The sequence below is a fragment of the Paroedura picta genome, chromosome 13, assembly GCF_049243985.1.
Source record: "Paroedura picta isolate Pp20150507F chromosome 13, Ppicta_v3.0, whole genome shotgun sequence".
Taxonomy (NCBI): domain Eukaryota; kingdom Metazoa; phylum Chordata; class Lepidosauria; order Squamata; family Gekkonidae; genus Paroedura; species Paroedura picta.
In genome coordinates this window covers 44026697-44051050 of record NC_135381.1, presented here as the reverse complement: position 1 = coordinate 44051050, position 24354 = coordinate 44026697, and the positions used below count along the sequence as shown (strand labels likewise).

General features: G+C 49.3%; 1 protein-coding gene across 1 annotated transcript; it reads left to right on the top strand.

The window, feature by feature from the left end:
* Positions 1-3019: 3019 nt before the first annotated feature.
* On the top strand, positions 3020-12876 carry LOC143822745 (ras-like protein family member 11A-like). Its single transcript, XM_077308288.1, has 4 exons — positions 3020-3368; positions 6876-6932; positions 8845-8927; positions 11796-12876. Exons 1-4 carry the CDS (start codon positions 3248-3250, stop codon positions 12261-12263), a joined length of 729 nt encoding a protein of 242 aa, XP_077164403.1. The 5' UTR covers positions 3020-3247; the 3' UTR covers positions 12264-12876.
* The last annotated feature ends 11478 nt before the right edge of the window (positions 12877-24354 follow it).

Below are 24354 nucleotides of genomic sequence, written 5' to 3'. Positions count from 1 at the left end.
GACTGTATAGGTTGAAATACATGTCCTCTTATCCTTCATCAGATATATTCATCAACAACATCAGATATATTCATCAACAACTATATAGGCTAGATATTTTCACAGTCAGAGTAGTTCAGCAGTGGAATAGGCTGCCTAAGGAGGTGGTGAGCTCCCCCTCACTGGCAGTCTTCAAGCAAAGGTTGGATACACACTTTTCTTGGATGCTTTAGGATGCTTGGGGCTGATCCTACATTGAGCAGAGGGTTGGACTAGATGGCCTGTATGGCCCCTTCCAACTCTATGATTCTATGATTCTATGATTCTATGATTCTAACTGTATCATGTGAAATCATCAATTTGGTAGGTGAAATTACTACCTCTCATTTTAATGTTCTATGTAGTCTGATATTCAGAATCCATTTTTTTAATCCTTGTCATTTAGTACACCATACAATAAATATATAATATCTATACCTATCTAGCCTAGTCTAGATAGATAATATTTTATATGTGGTAACCTGACCCTTGCAACATTATCAGCATATTTTGGGTTGAATTTTCCCCAACCTTTCCCTTTGTTTGTTCAAACATGTGCCTTGAGATGGAGGGGGGGGGAGAGATGTTTTGCCACTTTTAGTTGCATCAGCTTTTCCTCCCCATTCGAGGCTATGTTGCATTTGGCTCCACCTGGCTTAAAAAATACATTTTTGGTTCTGTTTTGCTTGGCATGCAGTCCTCCTCAAGCACAACAGAGCTCCACAAATAGCATTTAGCGGCACCACAGACATGAGGCTCCAAAGGTCTACGTTGTGACAGAACGGTGCCCTTGTCTTAGTGTGGCAGAAGAACAGAACTCAAAAGGGGCTCCGTGTCTGAGTGGTGCTCCTAAGGAAGGTCTTCACAACTTTGTCTGGGACAGCGATGCTCAGCATTCGTGGTGCTTGGGGGGGGGCAACAATAGAAGGACTTTTCCCCTCCCATCGCTGAACCTCCTGATGGCATCTGGGTTTTGGCCACTGTGTGACGCAGAGATGGGCCATTGGCCTGATTGAACATGTGTGCTGAGCAAGAGCATGGAGCCTAGAAACCATGCAGTCCAACCTGTCTCTCTCCCACCACCATTCTCATAGGAATTCAGGACAGCCCTGGGGGCCCCAAGAGTTCTCTTCTGTGGTCCCTTCTCTTTCTTTAGAACTAGCCGAAACGGCTCGGCTTGTGCAGATTTGCATACTGAATATCAAATTCCCTTTCTCTGTAGGTAGAACTTGGGTTCTTTGATGCAGATTTATTTTTAATTTTCCATTTGTTTATATAGCCCTGCAGCAATACCAAAAGTGGATGTACCCCCCCTCCCCTTGTCCCTGGAAAGAAGACACCAAAAAGTCCAGCTGGCGTCTGCAGCATTAAACAGTCTAGGATGCAACTTCAAGGGGAATGTCTCTTCAAAGCCATAAGGAGGTGTCCAGAAGCAGAAGTTCTCCCTCCACAAAAAGTGTTATTTCCCTTGGGAAATTAGCATAGATCCAGTCTTAAATGCATCCGTGTTTCTTAGGAGATGGTCCCCAGCAGGGCCATATGGTGGAGGCTTGAGTCCTGAATGGGTTTTCACACTGAGGTTAGACGAAAGAAACATTTCAAGGCACCTTCTTGGTTCACCTGAATGAAGAAGTCCTGTTAAAAGTTGGATGGAATGCCACACATGGGTGTTTTAATTCTCATTTGGAAATCAGTTTGCCAGTTTCAGCTAATGCAAATTACCACAATAAAATCATGTCCTGAATTTGTTGGTCTGAAAGGTGCTCCTGGACTCTCATTTTATTGTGCTACTTCAGACCCACACAGCCACAAATGACCACAGTTGTGCTTTTTGCCAGTTTAAATATTACCAACAATCTCATTCCTTCAGATACTACATAATACACCACTTTCCCATCCTGTTGCCAATCTAAAGCTGCCATCCATAATTCACAGGGCTATCCTAAGGCCAACCAGTTCCTCAGGTTGACTGTCTCTAAAGGTGGAGGATCCATTTAGAAATCACAGCTAGCAGTCACTGATGCCTCTCTCCTCCAAGTGTCTAATCCGCTTTAGAAGCTCTGCCTGTGGCGATCCCTACATCTGTCAGCAAATTATGTTTTAATTGCTCTTTGAATAAAGAAGTATTTCCTTGTATCTGCCCTGACTGGCTTCATTGGATGCCCTCAAGGTCTCATTGATTCTTTTTAAAATCTTGGGCCTAAACATGAAAATACACACTGGGAATTTAATTGTGGCCTAGGACAGCGTGGTGCAGGGGGGGTCAAACTGCGGCCGTCCAGATGTCCGTGGACTACAATTCCCAGGAGCCCCTGCCAGCGTTTGCTGACAGGGGTTCATGGAAATTGTAGTCCACGGACATCTGGAGGGCCACAGTTTGACTCCCCCTGGCATGGTGTCTCTTAGCTACTATGCTCATGGGTTTGCATCATCAGGGGCTTCACTTTTGTGATTCATTTACTACCTGCCTGGCCTTAAAAATAAATTTTATGTTGAAAAGTTATAGTTTTTGTGTGTAACAGAGTTGTAACCACTGAAGAAGGCCCCTGGGGTATAAACGAGTGGGGTCCCTTAATCTGACTTTTTGAAACTGTAGGTGCAACTACCTCTAAGTAGCTGTACACTTCGACTGAAGCTTCTCATGAGACCCTTGCATGCAGATTTGGGGCTGGGGCTGGTGAGGGCAGGGACCTAAGGGGGAGCAACGCCCAGGTGTCCCCCCTCCGCCCCCAAAGCATCCATTCTGATCTCTGCAGTCCAGTGATGAGCTCTAATTCCGGGAGATCTCTAGGTCCCACCTGGAGGCCGGCCTCCCTAAAGACTCACGTGGAGGAAAACAAACTGAGATTCAGCTGCCAAAAACGGACGGACCGGGGGGGGGGCAGAAGGGGGAAGCCCCCGCCCAGGCCAACCAACGCCCCTGCGGGTGGCTCAACTTTGGAGAACCTCAGCAGTAACTCGAGCCTGCCCCCAAAGGCGACCGCGGAGCCCACGCTGGCAACACAGTCCGGACTTCCTCCCCGCCCCTTACGCCCCGGGGCTGCGCGGCTTGCCGAGCTGCGCCCCATCCTAAAAGTAGGGGTGGGGCTGGACTGTCCTCCGGCGACTCCGGATTGGCTGCGGAGAGCCCGCGTCGCTTTCGGCCCGCCCGGCCAAGCCCGCGGGACAAGCGGCGGCGGCGGCGGCGGCGGCTCCGGCTGCGCGGCTGCCCTGAGCCGGCCGGCGCACCATGTCCCTGTCCGCGGCCAGCTTCCTCCTGGTGCCCATCCCCGAGGCGCCGCCCGCCGACAGCGCGCCCCACAAGGTCATCAAGCTGGTCGTCTTGGGCGGCAGCGCCGTGGGCAAGAGCGGTAAGTGGGCCGAGGAAGGAGGGAAGCCTCTGCGCCGCTGCCTGGCTGGCCGGCTGCGGTGCTCAAGTAGTTTGCAGGGAAAATGCTTCTTATTGCATTGTCTCCGTCCTGCAACACGCCCTCGATGCAGCGGATTTCCCAGCAGATATAGAACTCTTTTATTTTGTGTACAAATCTTTCAAGCGACTTAACTCCAGCTTGCAAATGACACCCTTCAACATTAGCAACTTCGAAAATGATCAAGGACAAGATTCAACGTTACACCAGCCACAAAACAACACTCCCAACGGTTAATTATTATTTCCCCCCCAGCAGGAACTTTTAGATTCTGTGGTCGGCATTTCACAGCCCTCCAGCCACAGACGCCTTCTGCGCCAAACTTGTACCGGGTTCTGTGTGTGTGTGTGTGTGTGTGTGTGTGTAGGGGGGGGTGAGTTCCCGAGGAAGGCCATCGGGTCAGCTCAGTCCACCAAACTCCCAACTGGGAGACCCTGGTCTCGAAGAGGCACATCTCCAGGGCTGTGGCGTCCCGCAGCTTTGTGTACGGCCGGAGTTTCAGCGAAGCCACAGAGAACCCCGATTTAAAACAGCCGGCCAGGACTGGGCAGCTAAGCAGGGCTAGCTCATGGACGGGCGGCCCCCAAGGAAGCCGCAATGGCCAGCCCCCCCTGCTCACGTCTTGGCCTTGAAAAGCTCATGGGGCAGCCAGGATTCGGATGTGACTTGGTAGCGCTTTCTGCCAATGACAGGGTTAGGTTTGGCGGTGGAGCTCTGGCTTGCAAAAGCTTGTGCCTGGGAAATGTTATTCTTTCTAAACTGCTGCTAGACTCAGATCTCGCTGCTCTGTGGCACCCCACGCCTCTCCCCTCCTGAAACCGCAGAAGTGGAGAGAGCAAAGCAAACCGAAAGAAAGAAATCATGGTGAAGGATTGACATACCGTCGGACAGGAAGCAAATAATAAAGGCAGATATTAGCTCAATAAAAGCATGTTGGGCAACTAACATTGCTACGGACTACAGGTCTTCCCCTCAAGCAACCCCCTGCGGAGGTCCGTTATAGGGCAGCCCTAATCACCCTTCCAAAATGCAGCATGTCGCCCTTTCTGCAGACTGGCGGAAGGGTGGGGGCCTCTTGATCTCCTCAGCCAAGGTGAGACCCACCCCTGACAATGCCCACGAATGAGCAGCTCTTGGTCTCATCCATTGCCTGCCACCCAAAGGGATTGGGGGTGTTAGATCGCACGGTTCCCAGCTGGCCTGGCCAGGGCCCGTGCCTGAATCACCTCCCAGAAATGGAAGCAGCAGGCTGTGGATGCCCAACAGATGTGCAGAGATTCCAGGTCAGATGAGCTCCCACCGCTAGAAAGCCTGGAACTCATTTATCCGCTAACTGGTGGACTAGGCCACATCAGTAGCACATCCCTGTACTATAAGAACAGTGAATTGTCTAGTGTGGCAGTTCAGAAACTGTGTTTTGGGGTCCCTGATGGAGAAAAGTGTTGTCAAGTCACAGCTGACTGATGGTGACCCTGCAGCCTTTTCAGGGGAAGAGACATGCAGAGGAAGTTGGCCATTCCCTGCCTCTGCGTAGCAACCCCGGATTTCCTTGGCGGCCTTTCAGCCAAGTAGGAATCTGGTTTGAGCCTGCTTAGCTTCCAAGATCGGAGACTGCCATGGAGGTCAGGAAATGGGTCTCATGAGGGGGATAAGAAGACTTATAAAATGAAGAGGTTTTTTGGTGCTTGCTGCCTCTGCATAGCCACCCTTGGTGGTCTCCCACCCAAAGAATTACTAGGACTGGCCCTGCTGAGCTTCCTAGATGGGATGAGGACAGGCCAGCCTGGGTCACCTCCATCTTGGGGTCCCTGCTTGGAGGATGGGAAGCAGCAGAAGGGCCACAGACTTGGGGAAGGGCTGACTCACTCTGAGCAGGAGGCAGGAAGTGGCCTGCAGGCTGAGTAAGAATTCCACCAGGAAGTGGGAGCGCGAGAAAGTTCCCTGTTTTGTATTTTTGCATATAAGCTTGTGGTTTCATCACTGCTTTTGGTTCTCGGATTTTCAACTGTTGCCTTTCTGGATTCATTTTTGTTGCCTTTTGCATGCTGTATGGATCTGATTTGCAGCTCTTTATACATACCGTGCAGGGCATTCCTGTGTGTATTTGACCAGTTTCATGTAAACCGCCCTGAGCCTTTGGGGAGGGCGGTATATAAACAAACAAACAGATAAATAATTTTTTTTAAGCCTGCCGAAGAAAGAGATGAGAGAAAGGAGGGTAGGGCAAGAAGTGAAAAGTCTATATAATACCTGAAGTTTGGCAGCTAACCATGGTGGCTTATTTTGTTAACCTTAAATCCAAAAGGGCTAAGCTGTGATTACTTTGCACTTTAATCTTGTGGAATTTTTTTCTGGTCAATAAATCTACAACTCCCCTTTGTGATTTCTCTTACGGGCTGATGCCGTCTGTGTGGAAGGAAATTTAGTGCTGCTCCTGAATCCACTTCCAAGAACCAACAAGAGGCTTACTTTGAATTATTTATCACCCTTAACCCCCAGAATAACTCCAGATAAATAGAACATCTCATGAATAATACCACTGACATTGGTAGAATTCGTGGCTTAATTTGCTCGAGGTTGTTAATGTGATTGCCATATTATAGGTTGCCATATTATTTTCTGCATGTACACTTTTAAAAGAAGCATGCAAGTAATACTAGGTTACCAATATCCTCTTTGCAACTCTTTTTAAAAAAAACTGATGAAAATTGTCTTTTTGGAGGTTGGAAGTTAGGAAGACTAGAATAATAGAATCCTAGAGTGGGAAGGGGTCACAGAGGCCATCTAGTCCAACCCCCTGCTTAATACAGGAGCAGCCTCAAGCATCCAGGAGAAGGATCTGTCTCCTAGTTAATCACAAGTATTATTTAAATAGGTGGGGTATTTAAAATGAGATTGGTCAGTGATCACTTGTTTGAAGCAATTAGTGGGGAAATATGCCCTCTTTTTTACTTTTCAGAAGATGGTAAGCCAAGAGTATGCCAACATAGATCTGCACATAAGTATCTTATACAGGTGTGTCTATGAACTAGCCCCAGAAGTCGGTTCTTTGCCTTGCAGGAAGCAGAGATTTGCGGCTGGGAAATATATGCCTTGATCCTAAGAAACCAAATCTAAGGTGTCGTGTTTTTTTTAATCGAAGGATGACAGTTCAAGAGTAAGATTATAATAGGAGAACTGAAGATAAACAGATGTCTTGTGGCACTTTAAAGACTCTATATTTCAGCATAAGCCTTCTTGGACGGGATGCCCCCTTCGTCATAGAATGTTTACAGAACAATTAATGAGAGATTACGTGCCCTTTGCCGTGAGTCTCTGTCTCATTGCACACTCCAGTTTTGGGGACACGGATGAGATCAGGAAGGTTTGGAGGAGGCAAAGAGGATGCCTGAATGCCATCTAGAATCCTGCAAACAGTTTTGGACCCTAACCCTGATCTTTGTCTTGCAGCCTTGATCGTCCGCTTTCTCACAAAGAGGTTTATTGGAGACTACGAGGCCAATACTGGTAAGTAAGTCTGCTTTCTAACTCTGGTGCCATTTCAGAGTCCTCGCCCCAGGACTGGCTTCACAGGGAGGTGAGGCATGGCAGTTGCCAGAGGCCAAAAGTGCATGTGGGGGGGGGGAGGAATGGTCCTCAGGGGAGGCTGATCTCCCAGGTAATAGGATAAAGTTCGAGTCCAGGGGTGACCAGCAGTGCAGTCCTAAACAACGTCACTCCAGTGGGCTTAGACTGGAGTAACACTGCACAGTTCTCCTTGAACTGTCCCCTCCCCAATACTTCTTTTCTTTGCTCTTGGTTTTGTGTCCTTCTGACACCTCAGCCTTGCAGGCAGAAGAAACATTTTTTTCAGACATCCAAAAAGTACATATTTTAGTTAATTGGCTGAAGATATGAAAGTGATAAATCAAAGCCCTGTTATTTGCAGTCTCTATTTTTAGTCACTGTTATGTCCACTTTAATGGAAAAAGGACTGGGGGGATGTCTTGGGCTAAGAGAGGTGTGCCTGCCGAACAGGATCAAAGAACCCTGTGGGCATGAGCTGCACGAAGGAGGGCAGCCTCCATCCTGTTTTCTGTCTTGTGCCAGTAATGGAACGGAATACCTTTTTCCAATTAAGAAATACCTTTTTCCAGCCCAGAGTATAGGAGTCTCTCCTGGAGCAACCGCGAAACACAAGCCTGAAAGATTCAGCTGATTGGGTTGGTGTTACTGGCTGCCGGATAAGAGGCCTTGTGTGGTCTGTGCCAGTGAGGGTTGCCACCTCCAGGCTGGGAAAATTCCTGGAGATTTGGGGGCAGTGGTGGGTGGCAGTGGTGCGAGAGTCAGTTTGGTGTAGTGGTTAGGAGTGCGGACTTCTAATCTGGCATGCCGGGTTCGATTCTGCGCTCCCCCACATGCAGCCAGCTGGGTGACCTTGGGCTCGCCACGGCACTGATAAAACTGTTCTGACCGGGCAGTGATATCAGGGCTCTCTCAGCCTCACCCACCCCACAGGGTGTCTGTTGTGGGGAGAGGAATGGGAAGGCGACTGTAAGCCGCTTTGAGCCTCCTTCGGGTAGGGAAAAGCGGCATATAAGAACCAACTCTTCTTCTTCTTCTTCCCCCGACAGAACTGAAGCTCACCGAAAGGCCACTCCCATCCCCATGGAATTGGTGGGCAGGGCAAGCAGAGCGTGAGGCTGTGCTTTCCCCCAGCATAGAGATGCAGAATGGAACAGGGAGCTGGAGGAAACTAACTACATTATTTATTTATTAGTCAGAGAGTCAGCTTGGGGCTGAATAAGGCCCAGCAGAACTGGTGAGAGCAGGGCTGGAAACTGCATATGGTTTTCATTAAGCCCTACAGCACCGAACCAGACTGAACTTGTAATATCTATAGCAGATGTACGGCCTGCAATCTTCGAACTGCTGGAAACTTGGCCCAAATGTGATGAATATCTAGAAGTATCTGGATTTCAAAATGTTAACCAGAAGAATTGGTTCCAGATTTGCCGTGTAATTTGGATTTGTCATTATTTCCTTACTCTGGTTTAATGATCAAGCCGGACAAATTTGTTGGCAGGTGGATACATGCCCGTGTTTTCCGTTGCATTTCCCCTTCATAGATATTTTTGGAATGAAGCATTATATTGTTAAACTGGCCCAGTGGACCTTTCCACTGTGATTTGCATCCTCAGAGCCCAGCTGTTTGTCTCTCTGTGTGTTTTGTTTTTACTGCCCTGATTGAATCACCTCATGTTTAGACTTCCCCTGTAAAGAGTAGGGTTTTGCTGTTGCGTTGCTATAAGTACTCCTATAGAGTCAGCTATCATAGGAATTTGGGAAATCCAGCTACTTCCTACTTGGTGGGTGTGTTTGAAGGTAGAAAATTTGCTCTCTGCTTTGTGCTTCCATTACAATCTGTCTTTATTTCTAGGTGCCTTGTACTCCAGGAAATTCACCGTCGATGGTGAGCAGATCTCCTTGCAGGTTCAGGACACGCCTTTTGTTTCGTTGGAGGTAAAATGGATCTAGACTGACCTCCAGAAAGCTCTTTTTAACTCCTTTCTGGCATTTAGGAACAACTCTGGGAAGGAAGTTAATGGGCACAGTCTTGCTGTCTTGTTTAACAACATCTGGGAAATGTTATGTATCTATCATCTTCCAGGGTTATCAGTGACCCACCTTTTCCACCCAGTATCTACCTCCCATTGCTTACTCCCCATATGCCCAAGCTTGTTGTTGTTGTTAGGTGCGAAGTCGTGTCCGACCCATCGCGACCCCATGGACAATGATCCCCCAGGCCTTCCTGTCCTCTACCATTCCCCAGAGTCCATTTAAGTTTGCACCTCCTGCTTCAGGGACTCCATCCAGCCACCTCATTCTCTGTCGTCCCCTTCTTCTTTTGCCCTCGATCGCTCCCAGCATTAGGCTCTTCTCCAGGGAGTCCTTCCTTCTCATAAGGTCACCAAAATATTTGAGTTTCATCCTCAAGATCTGGCCTTCTAAAGAGTAGTCAGGGCCCAAGCTTGCTCCCCCATATAAGGCCCAAAGAGCCTCTTGTGGCGCAGAGTGGTAAGGCAGCCGCCTGAAAGCTTTGCCCATAAGGCTGGGAGTTCAATCCCAGCAGCCGGCTCAAGGTTGACTCAGCCTTCCATCCTTCCGAGGTTGGTAAAATGAGTACCCAGCTTGCTGGGGGGTAAACGGTCATGACTGGGGAAGGCACTGGCAAACCACCCCGTATTGAGTCTGCCATGAAAACGCTAGAGGGCGTCACCCCAAGGGTCAGACATGACTCGGTGCTTGCACAGGGGATACCTTTACCTTTACCTTTATCTTATAAGGCCCAAAATATTGGGTTTTGTTACCTGGCTTAGAGAGACTCAAGTGATAGCGGCAGAATAGCTTTGTTAGGTGTATTCACTTCTATTGTCCTATAGTACAGTGGGTTTCCAAAATCTCACAAAACTTGTTTCATCAAAGGCTATTGGTAGGACAAGGTCAGGAGAGGGCTGTATACAGTGTGGACAAAAATGGCCATCTCATCCCACTGATCAACTGTTCAGAAAAAAAACCAAGCCAAACTCCAAGCTGTGAGTATAAAAATAGTTTCTCATTTCAATGCAGGATTCCCAGAACTCTGGCCAGCATGCTAAGGGTTTGCACGGCGGCATTTTTGCTGTGCTCTGAAGTTCCGGGGAATTGTTCAATCACAACTGTGCCGAAAATGTTGGGGTTTTGAAAACAAAAGAGACCAAAAGCAAACAGATACGGAAGGTTGTCAGCAGATTTTACCAACTAAAAAGCAGTAACTTTTTGGCCTTGTGGTTAAAATTAAACGATTAAGGAGACGTGTACTCTAAAAATAACTTACTAGCATTTAATCTTGCCTCCTGCCACATTCCTTTTGAATTATTGCATGCATTTCCTCCAGTTACATTCTGCAGATCTGTTCCAAAATACTGATTTCCAGTCAGTGCCTCTTTCTCCCACTCAAATGTACCAATACAAATCACAGGGTGTGTTTGTCCCACACACACTTACTGAACCTGCTTTTGTGTGCTTTTGTGAAGTTCATGGTCCCCCCCCCCTCCATTTCTAAAAGGTGATAGCCGGTCGTCCTTTATGATGTTTTATTGTAGAAGAAAAGATTTGGCCTTTAATATGCAAAGGTTGTCTAGAAACCTAACCCATCTGAGGGTGAAAAGGAACCTTTAAAGCGTTCCGTGTTTTGTTTCATGACCCCAGATGGAAGAGTGTAGAGAACTGGGAGAGGAGGAGGACGATGAATGGATGGGTGGTAGGGATGAGTCACGAAGAAGAAGGAGAAGGAGAAGAAGAAGAAGAAGAAGAAGAGTTGGTTCTTATATGCCGCTTTTCCCTACCCGAAGGAGCCTCAAAGTGGCTTCCAATTGCCTTCCCTTTCCTCTCCCCACAACAGACACCCTGTGGGGTGGGTGAGGCTGAGAGAGCCCTGATATTCCTGCTTGGTCATAACAGTTTTATCAGTGCCCTGACGAGCCCAAGGTCTCCCAGCTGGCTGCATGTGGGGGAGCGCAGAATCGAACCCGGCATGCCAGAATAGAAGTCCGCACTCCTAACTACTACACCAAACTGGCTCTCAACTTAGAGCCAAGGATAAGAGGCTTCCTGCATTGTTGGGTAGGCCTTCCTTCCTCCTTCCCCTCCCCCCTCCTTTTCTCCTGCACGGCTGTCAGAACAGCGGAGCAAGTGGGATTCTGGAAGCGGGACAGAGGGCAGCTTGTTAGACTTGGTCTTTGTGACAACATCTGGTGCTTTGGTGGTTCTGGCCTCCGGTCTGCTTTGCACATAGCGGTGCCCACTTGAAATGGGGGGATCCCTGCAGCGGCTGATGGATGCAAGCCAGCCCTGTTCCCATGTTGTAGGATCCCCTGAGATTCTGTCTCTGGGGCTGCACAGGACCAAGAAGAGGCAGGCGCAGGGGCAGCACTGTAACTGGGGGTTGAGCCGAAAAGATGGGAGCAATTCCAAGTGCAGGCAGTTGAGTTTGGTGTGGACGGGGCCTTTGTGGCTAAAAGGGGTCCATTCACTGTAGTGAAAGCATCCTAAAGGCCCAGCCAGTACATCTGGAGAGCCACAGTTTGGCTACCCCTAACTTAAGGGAACTGAGCTCTTTAGCCTGTTGGTCATTTGCAATTCTCAGAGGCCTTTAGGCTTTACATGGTGGTTGGCAAACCTAATTTTATTCCTGCCCTCTCCAGATGTCAGACCTCCAGGAATTTCCCTACCTGGAGTTGGGAACCCTATGTGTTGTGGATGGGCAGTGATTGGGACCTCGTGTTATCCAGGCTTCCACTCCCTTCCTTGCTTTCTCTTAATATGTGCCCTTCTTGGTTCTGATATCAGGATGAAGGCGACACCATCTGCTGCCAGGAACAGATCAACCGTTCCATCTACTGGGCGGACGGATTCATCTTTGTCTACTCCATCACGGACTACAACAGCTACCGCGTCATCCGCCCCTTGCACCAGCACGTCCGCAGGATCCATCCCAACGCCAACATCCCGCTGCTGCTGGTGGCCAACAAAGGAGACCTCTTGCGAGCCAGGCAGGTGTCCACCAAAGAAGGCCACCAGTTGGCCAACGAACTGGGCTCCCCTTACACGGAAGTGTCTGCGCGGGAGAACTGCGAGGGGGTGCACGAAGCCTTCCAGCGGCTTTGCCAGGAGATGAGCCGGATGATCGGCAACTGCAATGGGGAGAAACGGAGAGGGCTCCACCTCGTCCGACCCAAATCTCCAAACATGCAGGACTTGAAAAGGCGGCTCAAGCAGGCTTTGTCTTCCAAAGGGAAATCAACCACGACGCTCTGATGCAGCTTCGGGGGAGGGGAGAAGCGGAGAGATGATTCATATTTATAACTATTTATGGTGATGTCTTTTTGCCAGCATCTTTTTGAATGAGAGCATTCCTTTATTATCTGACCAGGATGATCTAGGCTTAGCCTGACCTCGTCCGATCTTGGAAGCTTAGCAGGGCCAGCGCTGCTTAGTATTTGGATGGGAGACCACCGAGGAATAAAGGGTTGCTATGCATAGACAGGCAATGGCAAGCCACCTCTGAACATCTCGATCCCTGAAAATCATGCATGGTTTGATGCGACCACACTTTCCATGACCACCTTGACGACAAGGCTACAAAGCTGGGTGTCAGACTTTGGAAGCGGCATCTTCTGATAAAGAGGCCTCTAATGGTGGAGACAGACCTAACTTAAAAAGAGAGGTCATAGCAGAGTCTTCATCTGCTACATAAACTTGGCTTCCTAATTTGCTTGACAGGTCTACCCATCAAAGAATGAAACACTGCTTCAGTCTGATAGTTTTGCCCCTTCTTTCCATTCAGGGTTTTTCCCGTGTCTAGAATTCCACATATCCTCCATGCATACAATTGTCCTTTGCCTTATTAAAAAGAATGCAGCATTTTAAATGGAGTTGCAAGCATTTTAGGGGACTGGGGAAGAAAAACACAAATAGGTATTCATCGCTTTTTGCTGGCTGGTGCCAATTTTGTGTACACTGGATTCCAACATTTCACCGGACCCATTGTGACCATAATGGGCCAGCCTGGATTTCTGTTTTTCACAGGAGCCAAACAGATGTCCTCTGTGATGGAACACACATTTTCGCTTTCCCCTTTTCCAGCTGGATGCAAAATCCAGGTGGGTGGCAAAGCGGTCTCTCTGGGTAACGCACACTGCCACCCCCTGCTCATAGCAAAGGCCTGCTGGCAGGGAGGACCAGGACCCCTGGCTGCCTCTTTCACTCCTGGGCCTCGACTTGGTTGCGTTGCAGCCAGACTAGGGACAAAGGAACCCCAACAGTGGAAAGGGGTGTCCTCAAAGAGATAAAGGAGGGGCGGACAGAGGCTGCAGCCCTGATCCATGGGAGATAAGGCACTGTGGGGGGGGGGGTCCCTGGGAACGGGCCCTGTTGCCAACTCTGGATTCAGAAAGACCTGGAAATTTGGGGGTGGAGCCTGGAGTGGGAAGAGTTTAGGGAGGGGTTGGATCTCAGTAGGGTACGATGTCATAAAACAGTCATTCTGAACCTTGTTTTGGCCCCGGCCCTTTCAGGAGCTCAGGTTCCAGGCCCCCCTGCTGGCTGCTTGTGCAGTGAACTAGGCTAAAAAAGGCCTAAGCTAAGTGCGAACTTACTGTTTTCGACATGCCCTATATAAACACAAGACAGACCTCTAGAACTTTCAACCCAGAAAAGCACGTGTGCTCATTTCCCCCCCTTGACTGCATTAATTCAAGCACACACAAAGGAATGGATTACAGGATTCCTTCATATGGAACAAAAAGGTTATTTCATCGGTTCGGTTACCAGTCCCCCCCGCCCAATAAACCCTTTGGGCTCCTGTCACATTTTCCAGACTGCAGCTCCCTTCAGGTGTGCCAGGGTCCCCCTGGGCACCATGTGGCTCCTGTTGAAAATGGCGCCCAAGGAGCCCACCCTCTGGAGCAGCCATTTTCCTCTTGGGGACTTTGAGGAGATGTCTAGGCCTGACCTCCAAGGCTGGCAGCTCTGCTGTCACCGGAATGGCTTTGCAGTATTCAAGTCATACGTTGAAGGCTAAGCTGCAAGCTGATGAAATCTGGCATCTAAATGCAGAGCAAAAAACTGCCCTTGATGGCAAAATAGATGGTGTTGAGAAAGACTCTCTCTCTGACTACTGGGTCTCTCTCAGACAGAGTCTGCCTGTTGCTTTGCAGAGACACCCCCCCCCCCACACACACACACAAACTGCATTTTTGAAACAAAGTGTGAGGCTGGGCAGAGATTCATCCTGAGCCAGCATGTCTTTTGTTCCATTTTTATGCTGAAGCACCAGCACTTGGGGGAGGGGGAGGACCAGGGTCACATCTGAAACAGAATTTCTATTAGTGGGATTATTCAGGACGAGCACAAAGAACCAGTAAACAGCTGAAAACCTCCAGACTGCTCTCTCTCTCTCTCTCTCTCTCTCTCTCTCTCTCTCTCTCTCTCTCTCTCTCTCTCTCTCTCTCTCTCTGTGTGTGTTGAATGCACCCCAACTTGAGGCTGATCTGAAGACAGCAAAGCCAAAACAGTAACTCATGCAGAGCTCTGGCAGGCAGCCTCCTCCTGATACTATGGGCTAGTGAACCACCTTCTCGTGGAATGCTAACTGTTCCCTCATGGCACACAGACGGAATCCCTGGTCTAGGCTAATTTGCTCCGCAAAGAGTGTATGTTGATTTTGCTGCATGTAATTGAGCTGGCAAAGCAGCCAGATCGCAAAAGGGAAAAGGTGATTAGATGTGGCTGGATAAAAAACAAAGCGAAAATGAAAATATGGTGAAAATTACATTTCCCCTCATTCACGACACGTGACAAACATATGAAGTGTGGAGCAAAACTAGCCTAGAATTTCCTTTGTTCCTCGGCTGAAGATTCAAATCCCTAAGGGAGCTGGAGGCCAGCCAGTACATACCATAGACCGAAAACAACAGAAGAGAACCTTTGTCCCAACAAGACTATTGTCCTGCATTTAAGCGTGAAGAAAAGGCCCCCAAGTCCTAAAGGAGTCAGGGGGGTGGTCAGAAAACTGCAGAAGTGTACTGAAGGAGACGTACAGTGGGGGAATTGTTTCCAAAAGACTCAGAGCATAACTATCAGAAAATTAAGTCTGCCCAACTAGGGACCCACCAGACTAAACCCATCAGAGAGCCAGCTGGCATTCTGGCAGTCTACCACAGGCTCAATAAATCTCTTTTTTGCTACTTGCCTGGAGGCAGGATAGAACTGTTTTAATGAATGAATAAGGCAGCCATCATGAGATCTAGTGGTGGTGAACTGAAGTGCTTTTTGACTCAGGTTCGAATTCCCAGTTATGACCCTGAAACCCTCTGGGTGGCCTTGGGTCAGTCACATTATATTTTCAGCCTGGCCTACCTTGGAAGGTAATTGTGAGGATGAAATGGGGGAGAGGAGAAAGATGTGAGCCCTTCTGGGTTCCTGTTGGAAAGAATGACAGGATATAAACGAATTCAATGAAATAAAACAAATGAAAATGTAAACCATTCCACTTGTGTACACGGGGCACCTGCCATACTGAATTTCTCATCTTTTAAAAAAAACGTTAAAAATATTTTCCATTTTAGTCAGATGACTTTAAGACCAGATTTCTGGAATGCGTCTGTTGGAGCCTAGCATTTCTCCTGTGCATCTGGGTAAGTCAAAGAGACATCTACCCCCAGCGGCTGAAGGACTGTGCAGGCAGGCCCAGGGCAGTTGGGATAACAGATGGCCAGAAGGCAACCTTTCAGAGGGGTTGTGTTTTCCTTCACAAGGCAGAGAATCTGTTATCAGGTCGTTTTGCAAAGCAGGCCCAAGCGGGCTGAACTGGGAGGACAGGCTGTGCTTTTGATTACAACCAGAAAGCCCTCCAGATGTGGGGCGGTTGGGCTGGAGAGCTGTCAGAGGCCCAGCTTAGCTGCGTCTGTCTTGATCGGGTCCAGATTTCCAGCTCTTTGCTGCAGATCTCTGATTATTGCTTTGCACTCTGATTTACTGGGGAGAAATCCTAAAGACCCACAAGTGGAATCCAGGAGGGAGTCATACCTAATTTGATGCATAAACCAGCTGAATTCCCACTTTTGTTTTAATTTGTTTAGTGGTCCTTCTGTTTAAAAAATAAATACTGTAAAAAGGCAGAGAATGGGGAAAAACATAGACATGTACAGATGAGCCAAGGGGAATGGAATATTGTGCAAAAATCTTTCTCAGCACTGACCTTCTCCTTTAGGCAATTTCTCAGACGTTCATTTTGTGAGTCTTGAGATGCTAGGATTGCCAGGTGGCCTGTAAAATCATGATTGTGCCACTTCTGGGGTTTCTCAAAGCCTGAAGAAAGTTTCAGGGGTTTCTCAACGGTAAAGAAGTTGAGAAAGGCTGGATTAGCAGGACTGCTTGTGGCACGGATGGATCCTTAAAAGCAGAGGGAAGCAGTGCTGTTCCCTTCAGCCACTTCCTGGGGAAAGGAGGACACTTAGAGGTCTCACTCGCACACAGGTGGCAGGAGGTTCACCCGAAACAGTCTGTTCGATTCCCCGTCCTCTCCGTTCTCCGATTGCGCCTTTCCAGGCCCACAAAGCAGCAGTAGGAGGAGGAACAAAGGAGAAAACAGAATCGTTGAAAAAGACAGAATTTTTAAGATGTCTAAACAGGCTGTCCAACAAAGAATTATGAAATGGAGATCACAGCGAAAAGAGTCCAGCTGGGAAGCAGTTGGGAGAAAATGCAAACCACAGAGGCAGCAGGAGAGCTAAGGTGGGTGGGAGGGAGGGAAATGTGTACGAGGATGATTTCCCAGGAACAACCCCAGTCCTTTTTCAAGGGTTTGAGATGCAACGGGAAGGGGAGGGTCTGAAGCATTTCCCACTCTCCGGAAGGAAGTGTGGCTTTTGTCCCACGCCACAGCCTCACACGTGCCTGGCCAGGGGCCTTTGGATTTCTTCCAAGCACATTTCTGTCTGAACACAAGCTGACCTCTTGATGTTGGGTCAAGCACGTTCTGTTTGGGAGGCATTGCTAAAGTCAGGGATGAATCTAAAGTCGAGTAGATTCAAGGGGGTAGTTTTAGCAAAGAATTCCCATACTGCATAATTTGGATACTATGACACCGTTTACTAATTTGCCCGATTTCCCTTTTCTTTATATCTGTACTCTTCTGATCCTTGTTCCATTTTGCCTGAGGAAGAGTGCATGCAATAGAATCTCACGCTTTGAATAAATCTTTCTTGCCCTTAAACAGTGGTTCTCAACCTGGGGGTCGGGACCCCTTTGGGGGTCGAACGGCCCTTTCACAGGGGTCGCGGCAGGGCAAGCAAGAGAGGGACATGCCAAATTCATTTTAACATTCTGTGTGAATCTGATTTGATGATGAGACAATAAACTGAGTATAGGAGTGGGACATCAAGTCCTTTCTTTGCTAATATTTCCATGGACTGTCTCTGGCTCAAAACAGAAGTGCTGCATCTTTGTGCTCCTGCTTCCACTCAAAGATCATCGGTCAGTTTGGACAGGGAGCAAACTCCTGTAATCCATTCTCCCATCTGGCTACGGAGAGAACAAACATTAATCGCATTTAGTCTGCATTATTTATTTTCGCAGCTGTTATTCATTGCAGGATTGATTTACGATAGTGGGTGTTTTTGTCCTTTGGATAAGCTAACAGAAATATTGGTGGGGCTAAGCAGAACTTTATATCCTCTTTATGGCCTCCTTAATTTTATTTAAGTTCCTATGCTACTGGATAAACCTACCCAGATAGAAGTAATTAGTTCAGTCGTGGAATGGGCTGCCTCAGGAGGTGGGGAGCTCCCCCTCACTGGTGGTCTCCAAGCAGTGGATGGACAGATCCTTCTCCTGGATGCTTGAGGCTGATCCTGCATTGAGCAGGGGGTGGACTAGATGGCCTTCCTGGACCCTTCCCACTCTAGGATTCTAGGAGTCTAGTTCAGCAGTGGAAGGGGCGGCCTAAGGAGGTGGGGAGTTCCCCCTCACTGGTGGTCTTTAAGCAGAGGCTGGACAGATCCTTCTTCTGGATGCTTGAGGCTGGTCCTGCACTGAGCAGGGGGTGGGACTAGATGGCCTGCATGGCCTGGATGGCCCCTTCCCACTCTAGGATTCTATGCATCTAGTTCAGCAGTGGAAGGGGCTACCTCAGGAGATGGGGAACTCCCCCTCACTGGCATTCAAGCAGCAGCTGGAGAGATCCTTCTCCTGGATGCTTGAGGCTTGTCCTACACTGAGCAGGGGGTGGGACTGGATGGCCTGGACTCTAGGATTCTATGAGTCCAGTTCAGTCATGGAATGGGCTGCCTAAGGAGGTGGGGAGCTCCCCCTCCCTGGTGGTCTTCAAGCTCCCCCTCCCTGGTGGTCTTATCCTGGATGCTTGAGGCTGATCCTGCATTGGGCAAGGGGTTGGACTAGAGGACCTCTAGTGACATTAAATGTTATAAATTAATTTGCATCTGCCAGTAAGAAGCTAATACAATTCTCTGCTGTTCTGATAGTGTGTGGAATGGCCTGATATAACCTAGTGTGGATAGTGTCATATAGTAGACAGACATGTTCTTTGGAGGTGGTGACCTTTGCCCTGGAAGCTCTTCTCCTAAACTTAGTTATTTTGAGGTTAGCTGTGCTTATGTAGCATTAAGCAAAAGAATATTGTATGTTTCAAGGGCCAAGCTTACATGTCTAAAGTCAAAATGGGGTTGGGAAGACCTGTTGGGCATCTTTGACCCAAGGGCCTTCAACCACCCTGGGTGGGCCTCATTTGTTTCCCTTGGAGATGTGCAAGGCCACTGTAGTGGTGAGAAAAGCCCTCTCTCTCTGTTTCCACCCAGAACCCACAGATAAGATGGAATCCAGTTGTGCAATATTCCATGTCCCCCACCCTGGTGTCTTGCTTGGGGAATTAATTCTCCCAGAGCTGCGTGAAGTAAACAGGAAATCTTTACAACCTTTGAATAAGGTCATTTGGTTACCAGGATACGAGCTTCTGCAAGGAAGGCCACCTTTCTCACAGGGATGGAAACATCGATCGATTCTTGTTAGCGGCTAACCCTTGAGATCTGCTTGTAACGTTTGCACTATTGGTGCCTAGTAGTCCTGAGAACTAAATAATATTGCCAGTCCCTAATTTGGGGCCTGGAAATCCTCTGGTTTGGAGACTTTCCTTGTTTTCAGAAACCTGGGGAATTTCCATGCATGGGGAGAGGAAAAGCAGGAAGTAAACATGATGTGCGGACACCACCCAGAAATGACACAGGAACGCTGGTGACATTGCCTGAAGGCAGTGATGGAGAGGCTTAAGGAAAGCTACCTGAAACTGAACCCTTCAAAGATGGAGGTCCTCTGGCTGGGGAAGAAAGGGCCAGACCTGGAAGCATGACTCCAAGGGTAGAGGGAAAATGACTGCTGCACAATTGACCAGGAACCTGGAAGTGATCTTTGATGCCTCCCTAACAGTGGAGGATCAAGTCATGAAGGTAGCACAGCTGGAGTTTTTCCATCTATGCCTGTTGTGGAGAGAGGAAGGGCAGGTGATTGTAAGCTACTCTTTGACCCCTTGTGACAGAAAAAAACAGGGTACAAAAGTCCATCTCTTCTTCTCCTCCTTCTCCTCCTCCCCTCCTCCTCCTCCTCCTCCTCCTCCTTCTCCTCCTTCTCCTCCTCCTCCTCCTCCTCTTCCTCCTTCTTCTCCTCCTCCTCCTCCTCCAGTAGGCTATCATGTGATAGAGTCCACCTTCCAAAGCAGCCATTTATTATTATTTTTTAAAATTTATTATACTAATAAAGCCCATTTTTAAAAATGGGCATGTGGAGGCCGGGGAAGAAGGCTGCATGGGCAAGCGCAGCGTTCTCGGTGGTGCCGTCGGGAGAGCAGGGGCAGGGAGGCCCTGCAGGGGCGCCGTGTGCATGCGCTGTTGCCATGTTGCCGCAGCGAGGGCCTCATCGGGGGAGGGAGTGGGACGCAGGCTTCCCGGGGCTGGGGGTGGGGCGGTGGGAGGCTTGGGGCGGCATGGGCAGCCCTGTCAGGGAGGCGCTATCCCTGGTGAAGCCTTCGCATGGCGAAGGCGTCCCAGGGCTGGCGGGGTGTGTCAGGAGGGTCCTGGTGGGCTGTGCGGGCCTTGGGGGCAGCTGGTGGGCATGAGAGGAGCAGGGCAGCAGTGTCCTCGATGCTGCGGCCCTGCAACTGTATTGCAGGCCCCCATTCCCCCTCCAAGGTGGCAGCGTGGGGGGCGGGAAAGGAGCAGGGCTGCTGCATCTTCGATGCAGCGTCCCTGCTCCTTTCCCCAGCAGGACCCTGGGCAAGAAAGGACCAGGTAAAGGACCTGCTCCTTTCCCTAGGGTGAGGAGAAGTCGGCCGGAGGACTCACCTTGTCGGAAGGCTTCTTCTGCGTTGCGACTTCCCAGCCATTTTGCATGACTCCCGATTGGCCGCTTGGCCCTGGAGTGACACTCGGAGGGCCCAATCAGGAGCTGCAAAGCGGCTCCTGATTGGGCCCTCCGAATTTTTATCATGCCCGCCCTTTCTCCTCCCCTTTAGCCCTTACTGCTTTATTACTAACGCTCCACAGGAGCAGTTTACAGATTTGTATACTGCCCTCCCCGAAGGCTCAGGGCATCTAAACACCGACTAAATAAAGTGCTAAGGGGTTATGGGGCGGGATGTGTCCGTGATGAGGAAGGGTCCGGATTGGACCCTTCCTCTGCACAGACAATCGGAGGGACCAATCGGCAGGCGCAAAGCGGCTGCCGATTGGTCCCTCTGATTCCCAGCAAGTACGAGCAGCGTGGCTCGCAGTTGCTCCTGGCCTGACGCGGCGAGAGGCACTTCGCGCCTCTCGCCGTGTCAGGCTGCCGCCCGAGGGAGCCCCTGGCAGTCACGCGGAGCACGCCTGCCGGGACCTCCCTGCCGCCGCCGCCGCAGAGAGCCGACGCCACAGGACACGCCAAAGTGTGAGTTGCTAGTGCCCGCTGTATCCCTCATACAGCGGGCTATATTTCTAGTCTCACATAAAGCAGAACAGAAAAAATACAGATAACTTAGATTAACAATAATGAATGAAGTGAAACAACAAGCAACATGGAACCGTAGAAAAATTAAATATTAAAGTAACTCCTACTGATAGCACAAAAGAGCCTCTTGTGGCGCAGAGTGGTAAGGCAGCCGTCTGAAAGCTTTGCCCATGAGGCTGGGAGTTCAATCCCAGCAGCCGGCTCAAGGTTGACTCAGCCTTCCATCCTTCCGAGGTCGGTAAAATGAGTACCCAGCTTGCTGGGGGGTAAACGGTGATGACTGGCGAAGGCACTGGCAAACCACCCCGTATTGAGTCTGCCATGAAAACGCTAGAGGGCGTCACCCCAAGGGTCAGACATGACTCGGTGCTTGCACAGGGGATACCTTTACCTTTACCTTTACTGATAGCCCAGTGGGTTATTCTAGGGGAGTTGATCTCTGAAGTCTGGGGATCATTTGTAGTTCTAGGAGATCTTCAGGTCCCACCTGCACTTTGGCAACTCTAACCCTGAGGTAACAAGATACAGAGGTGCCAACCTCCAGATGAAGCCTTGAGATCTCCCTGGCCATACAATTGATTTCCAGTTCCCCTGCAGGATGAAGCCTGTGGCACTGTGCGCTGCTGAAGTCCTTCCCCAACCCAAACTCTTCCTTCCCTGTGCTCCATCCCAAAATCTCGTGTTCCTCAACCCAGAGCTGGTAACCCAGGGGTGGAGAGCTTCATGTAAAATTATTTCATCCCTGGGGGCTGCCTCCTTCCTGGAGGAGGGTTTTTCTTAGATTTCCTTTGGCCTCTTTCCAGCAACACGTGCTTCCCCCATGGGTCTCGCAATTCTGCTGTTTCCATCCCTAAAGGCAGCATCATTCCAGTGCTTTGCGAATGTTCAGTGACACCTCCTGGTAAGGCGGAGGTAATGCTTCCATGGCTTCCTCACCAAAGGCAGAAGATCCTAACTGAGGGCCTTTCCTTAGGTAGTCATTATATTCCATTCAGCTGGCGTAACGCTATTTTTTTTTATGTGCGGAAATGCCCTTAGAGTTGCCAATTGTGAGCCTTCACCCCACTGGATCCCCAGTGGGGTGCAGGCTCACAATTGGCAACTCTCAGGGCATTTTCATGTAAGCCTGCAAGATCCCTCCTGGCCACCAGCAGGGGGCAGGGTAGGATCACCAGATCCAGATTGGGAACCCCCTGAAGATTTGGAGATGGAATAGGGTCGCCAGCTCTGGCTTGGGGAATGCCTGGAGACTTTGGGTGGTGGAGCCAGGAGTGAGTGGGGTATGGGGTGGAGAGGGAGTATAATGCTCAAACCCTCAAAACCAGCCTTTTCAGTCTGGAGATGAGCTGTAATTCTAGGAGATCCCCAGGTGCCACCAGGATGTTGGCAGTCCTAAGATGGAGTCTGGGGAGTGCAGTGGGGCACTATGCCTTAAAGACCCCTCTCCCTCCAAGGCAGGCATTTTATCTGGGGTACTGAGCTCTGTGGCCTGGAGAGGAGCTGTAAAACTGGGGGATCCCAGGTCCCTGCTGGAGGCTGTCATCCCTACTTTCATGTCCCCTCTTGGGGGTTTCATCTTGCAGGTTTTAAAGATTGGTTATGAAAAGTTCACTGCTGTTGCTTTCCTGGAATGTTTCCTGCTGCAATGGCCACAAGCCCAGAGGACCACTGGTCAGGATGACCATTGTTAAAATGCCACTGTGCCTCTGGCCTCATTTCACTTTCGGTGAGCACCCGGAACTGGCATCACCCCAGCAGTGTGACCACTCCCACTTTTCACCAGAAATGGTGTTGTGTTGCCCAGACCCTGCAGTCCCCTGAATATACACCATTTGCCAGCCAGGGCTTCAGAGGAGCCCCATAAATGGTGTCAGCTGGACACGTCTCCCTGACACATTTTCAGAAGTGATTTCAGAGAATCATAGAATGATAGAGTTGGAAGGCACCTCCTGGGTCATCTAGTCCAACCCCCTGCTCTCTGCAGGACACTCACAACCCTCTCGCTCTCACTGTCCCCTGCTACCCCCTTGAACCTTCACAGAATCAGCCGTCAGATGGCTTTCCAGCCTCTGCTGCTGATTTATCATCCCCACTCCTGTATGGTACTTCTGCTGGCCCCTCGGGAATAGGTACAGCCTGTATAGGAAGGGTCCAATCCAAATTTCTCAGGCCGTTCTTCAACCGTGTTGCATGTCAAATGCTTTAATACATTTTGAAACAGGGAGTCTGAAAGTCGAAGACAGGGTCTCTATGTTCTCTATTATGTTGTGGCTGAAATTAAACCATCACCTTAACAGCTTGGCAGCACTTATTTTAAAAGAGAAACGTCAGCCAGCTTAATCTGGAGGGCCCACAACAGGGCAGAGAGGCTGAGGCCTTCATAAAGACATCAGAAGAACCCTGTTCGATTGCTGTCAAGCGCCATTCCTGGCCCTTCTTTTCCTCCCCTCCCCAAGCACCACAACAGCAGTAACCTGGGGGTGCTTGTGATCTTTTTGTGATCTTTTACAATCTCATTTTGGAGGATTAGATGGAAGGTGGATTGATTTTGCCCCGCAAAGACTTGGCAAGATGAGAGATGGTCATGGGGCTTCCTAAACAGCTGAAGGGCACAAATCAGAACAGATTCTTGTCCACTGAAGATGGAGTGTGATATGCAGATACTCTCTGTAACATTTCTGCATGACCCAGAGGTTAGACTTGTGCTCTCTGATGAGTCAGTCTTGATGTATGTTCCTCCCTTGCAGATACTGCCAGGCTCTTGTGGCAATAATTCATACCTTGTAGTGTATTCAGAGTTTGTCTACTTTTGGGGGGCACAAACCCCCCACAGCCAGCATTTTGAAACAAGGGGAATGTGAGAAGCAGATCATGATATTGGGTAGGAAGCTGTCATGGTGAATATCTCTAAGTGGACACACATTTCCCTGAATCACAAATCTCCCTGATGCCCTGGCCAGAAATGTATTGGCTTGATGAACATGTCAACTCAGTTTGTGGCAGACATGGAAGAGACAAATACCATTAGGAAAGGGATGGAAAATAAAACAGCTAATCTTGTAATGTCCCTGAATAGACTCACGGCGTAGTCCCATTTAGAGAACTCTGTGCCGTTCCGGTTACTGTATCTGAACAGGAGCTACAGGTCTGGAAAAAGTACAGAAGAGGACAATCAAGATTATTAGGGATTTGGAGCACACACACACTGTTGATACGGAGCAGAGGAGTCGCCTGCAAGCAAGATAAACGATTAACCCTTCCTTGACTATCTTCTTCCTGTCCCCTCCCTACATTGTTTCCTAGGAATTTCATTTGGCGGGGGCAAGAATAAGATGCAGCCCACATTCTCAAC

Excerpts from the sequence above, each read along its gene's own strand:
- LOC143822745 (XM_077308288.1), top strand. The coding sequence starts at position 3,248 with ATGTCCCTGTCCGCGGCCAGCTTCCTCCTGGTGCCCATCCCCGAGGCG. Across the intron at positions 3,369-6,875 it reads CAGCGCCGTGGGCAAGAGCG|CCTTGATCGTCCGCTTTCTC; the intron begins GTAAGTGGGCCG and ends TTTGTCTTGCAG. Across the intron at positions 6,933-8,844 it reads AGACTACGAGGCCAATACTG|GTGCCTTGTACTCCAGGAAA; the intron begins GTAAGTAAGTCT and ends CTTTATTTCTAG.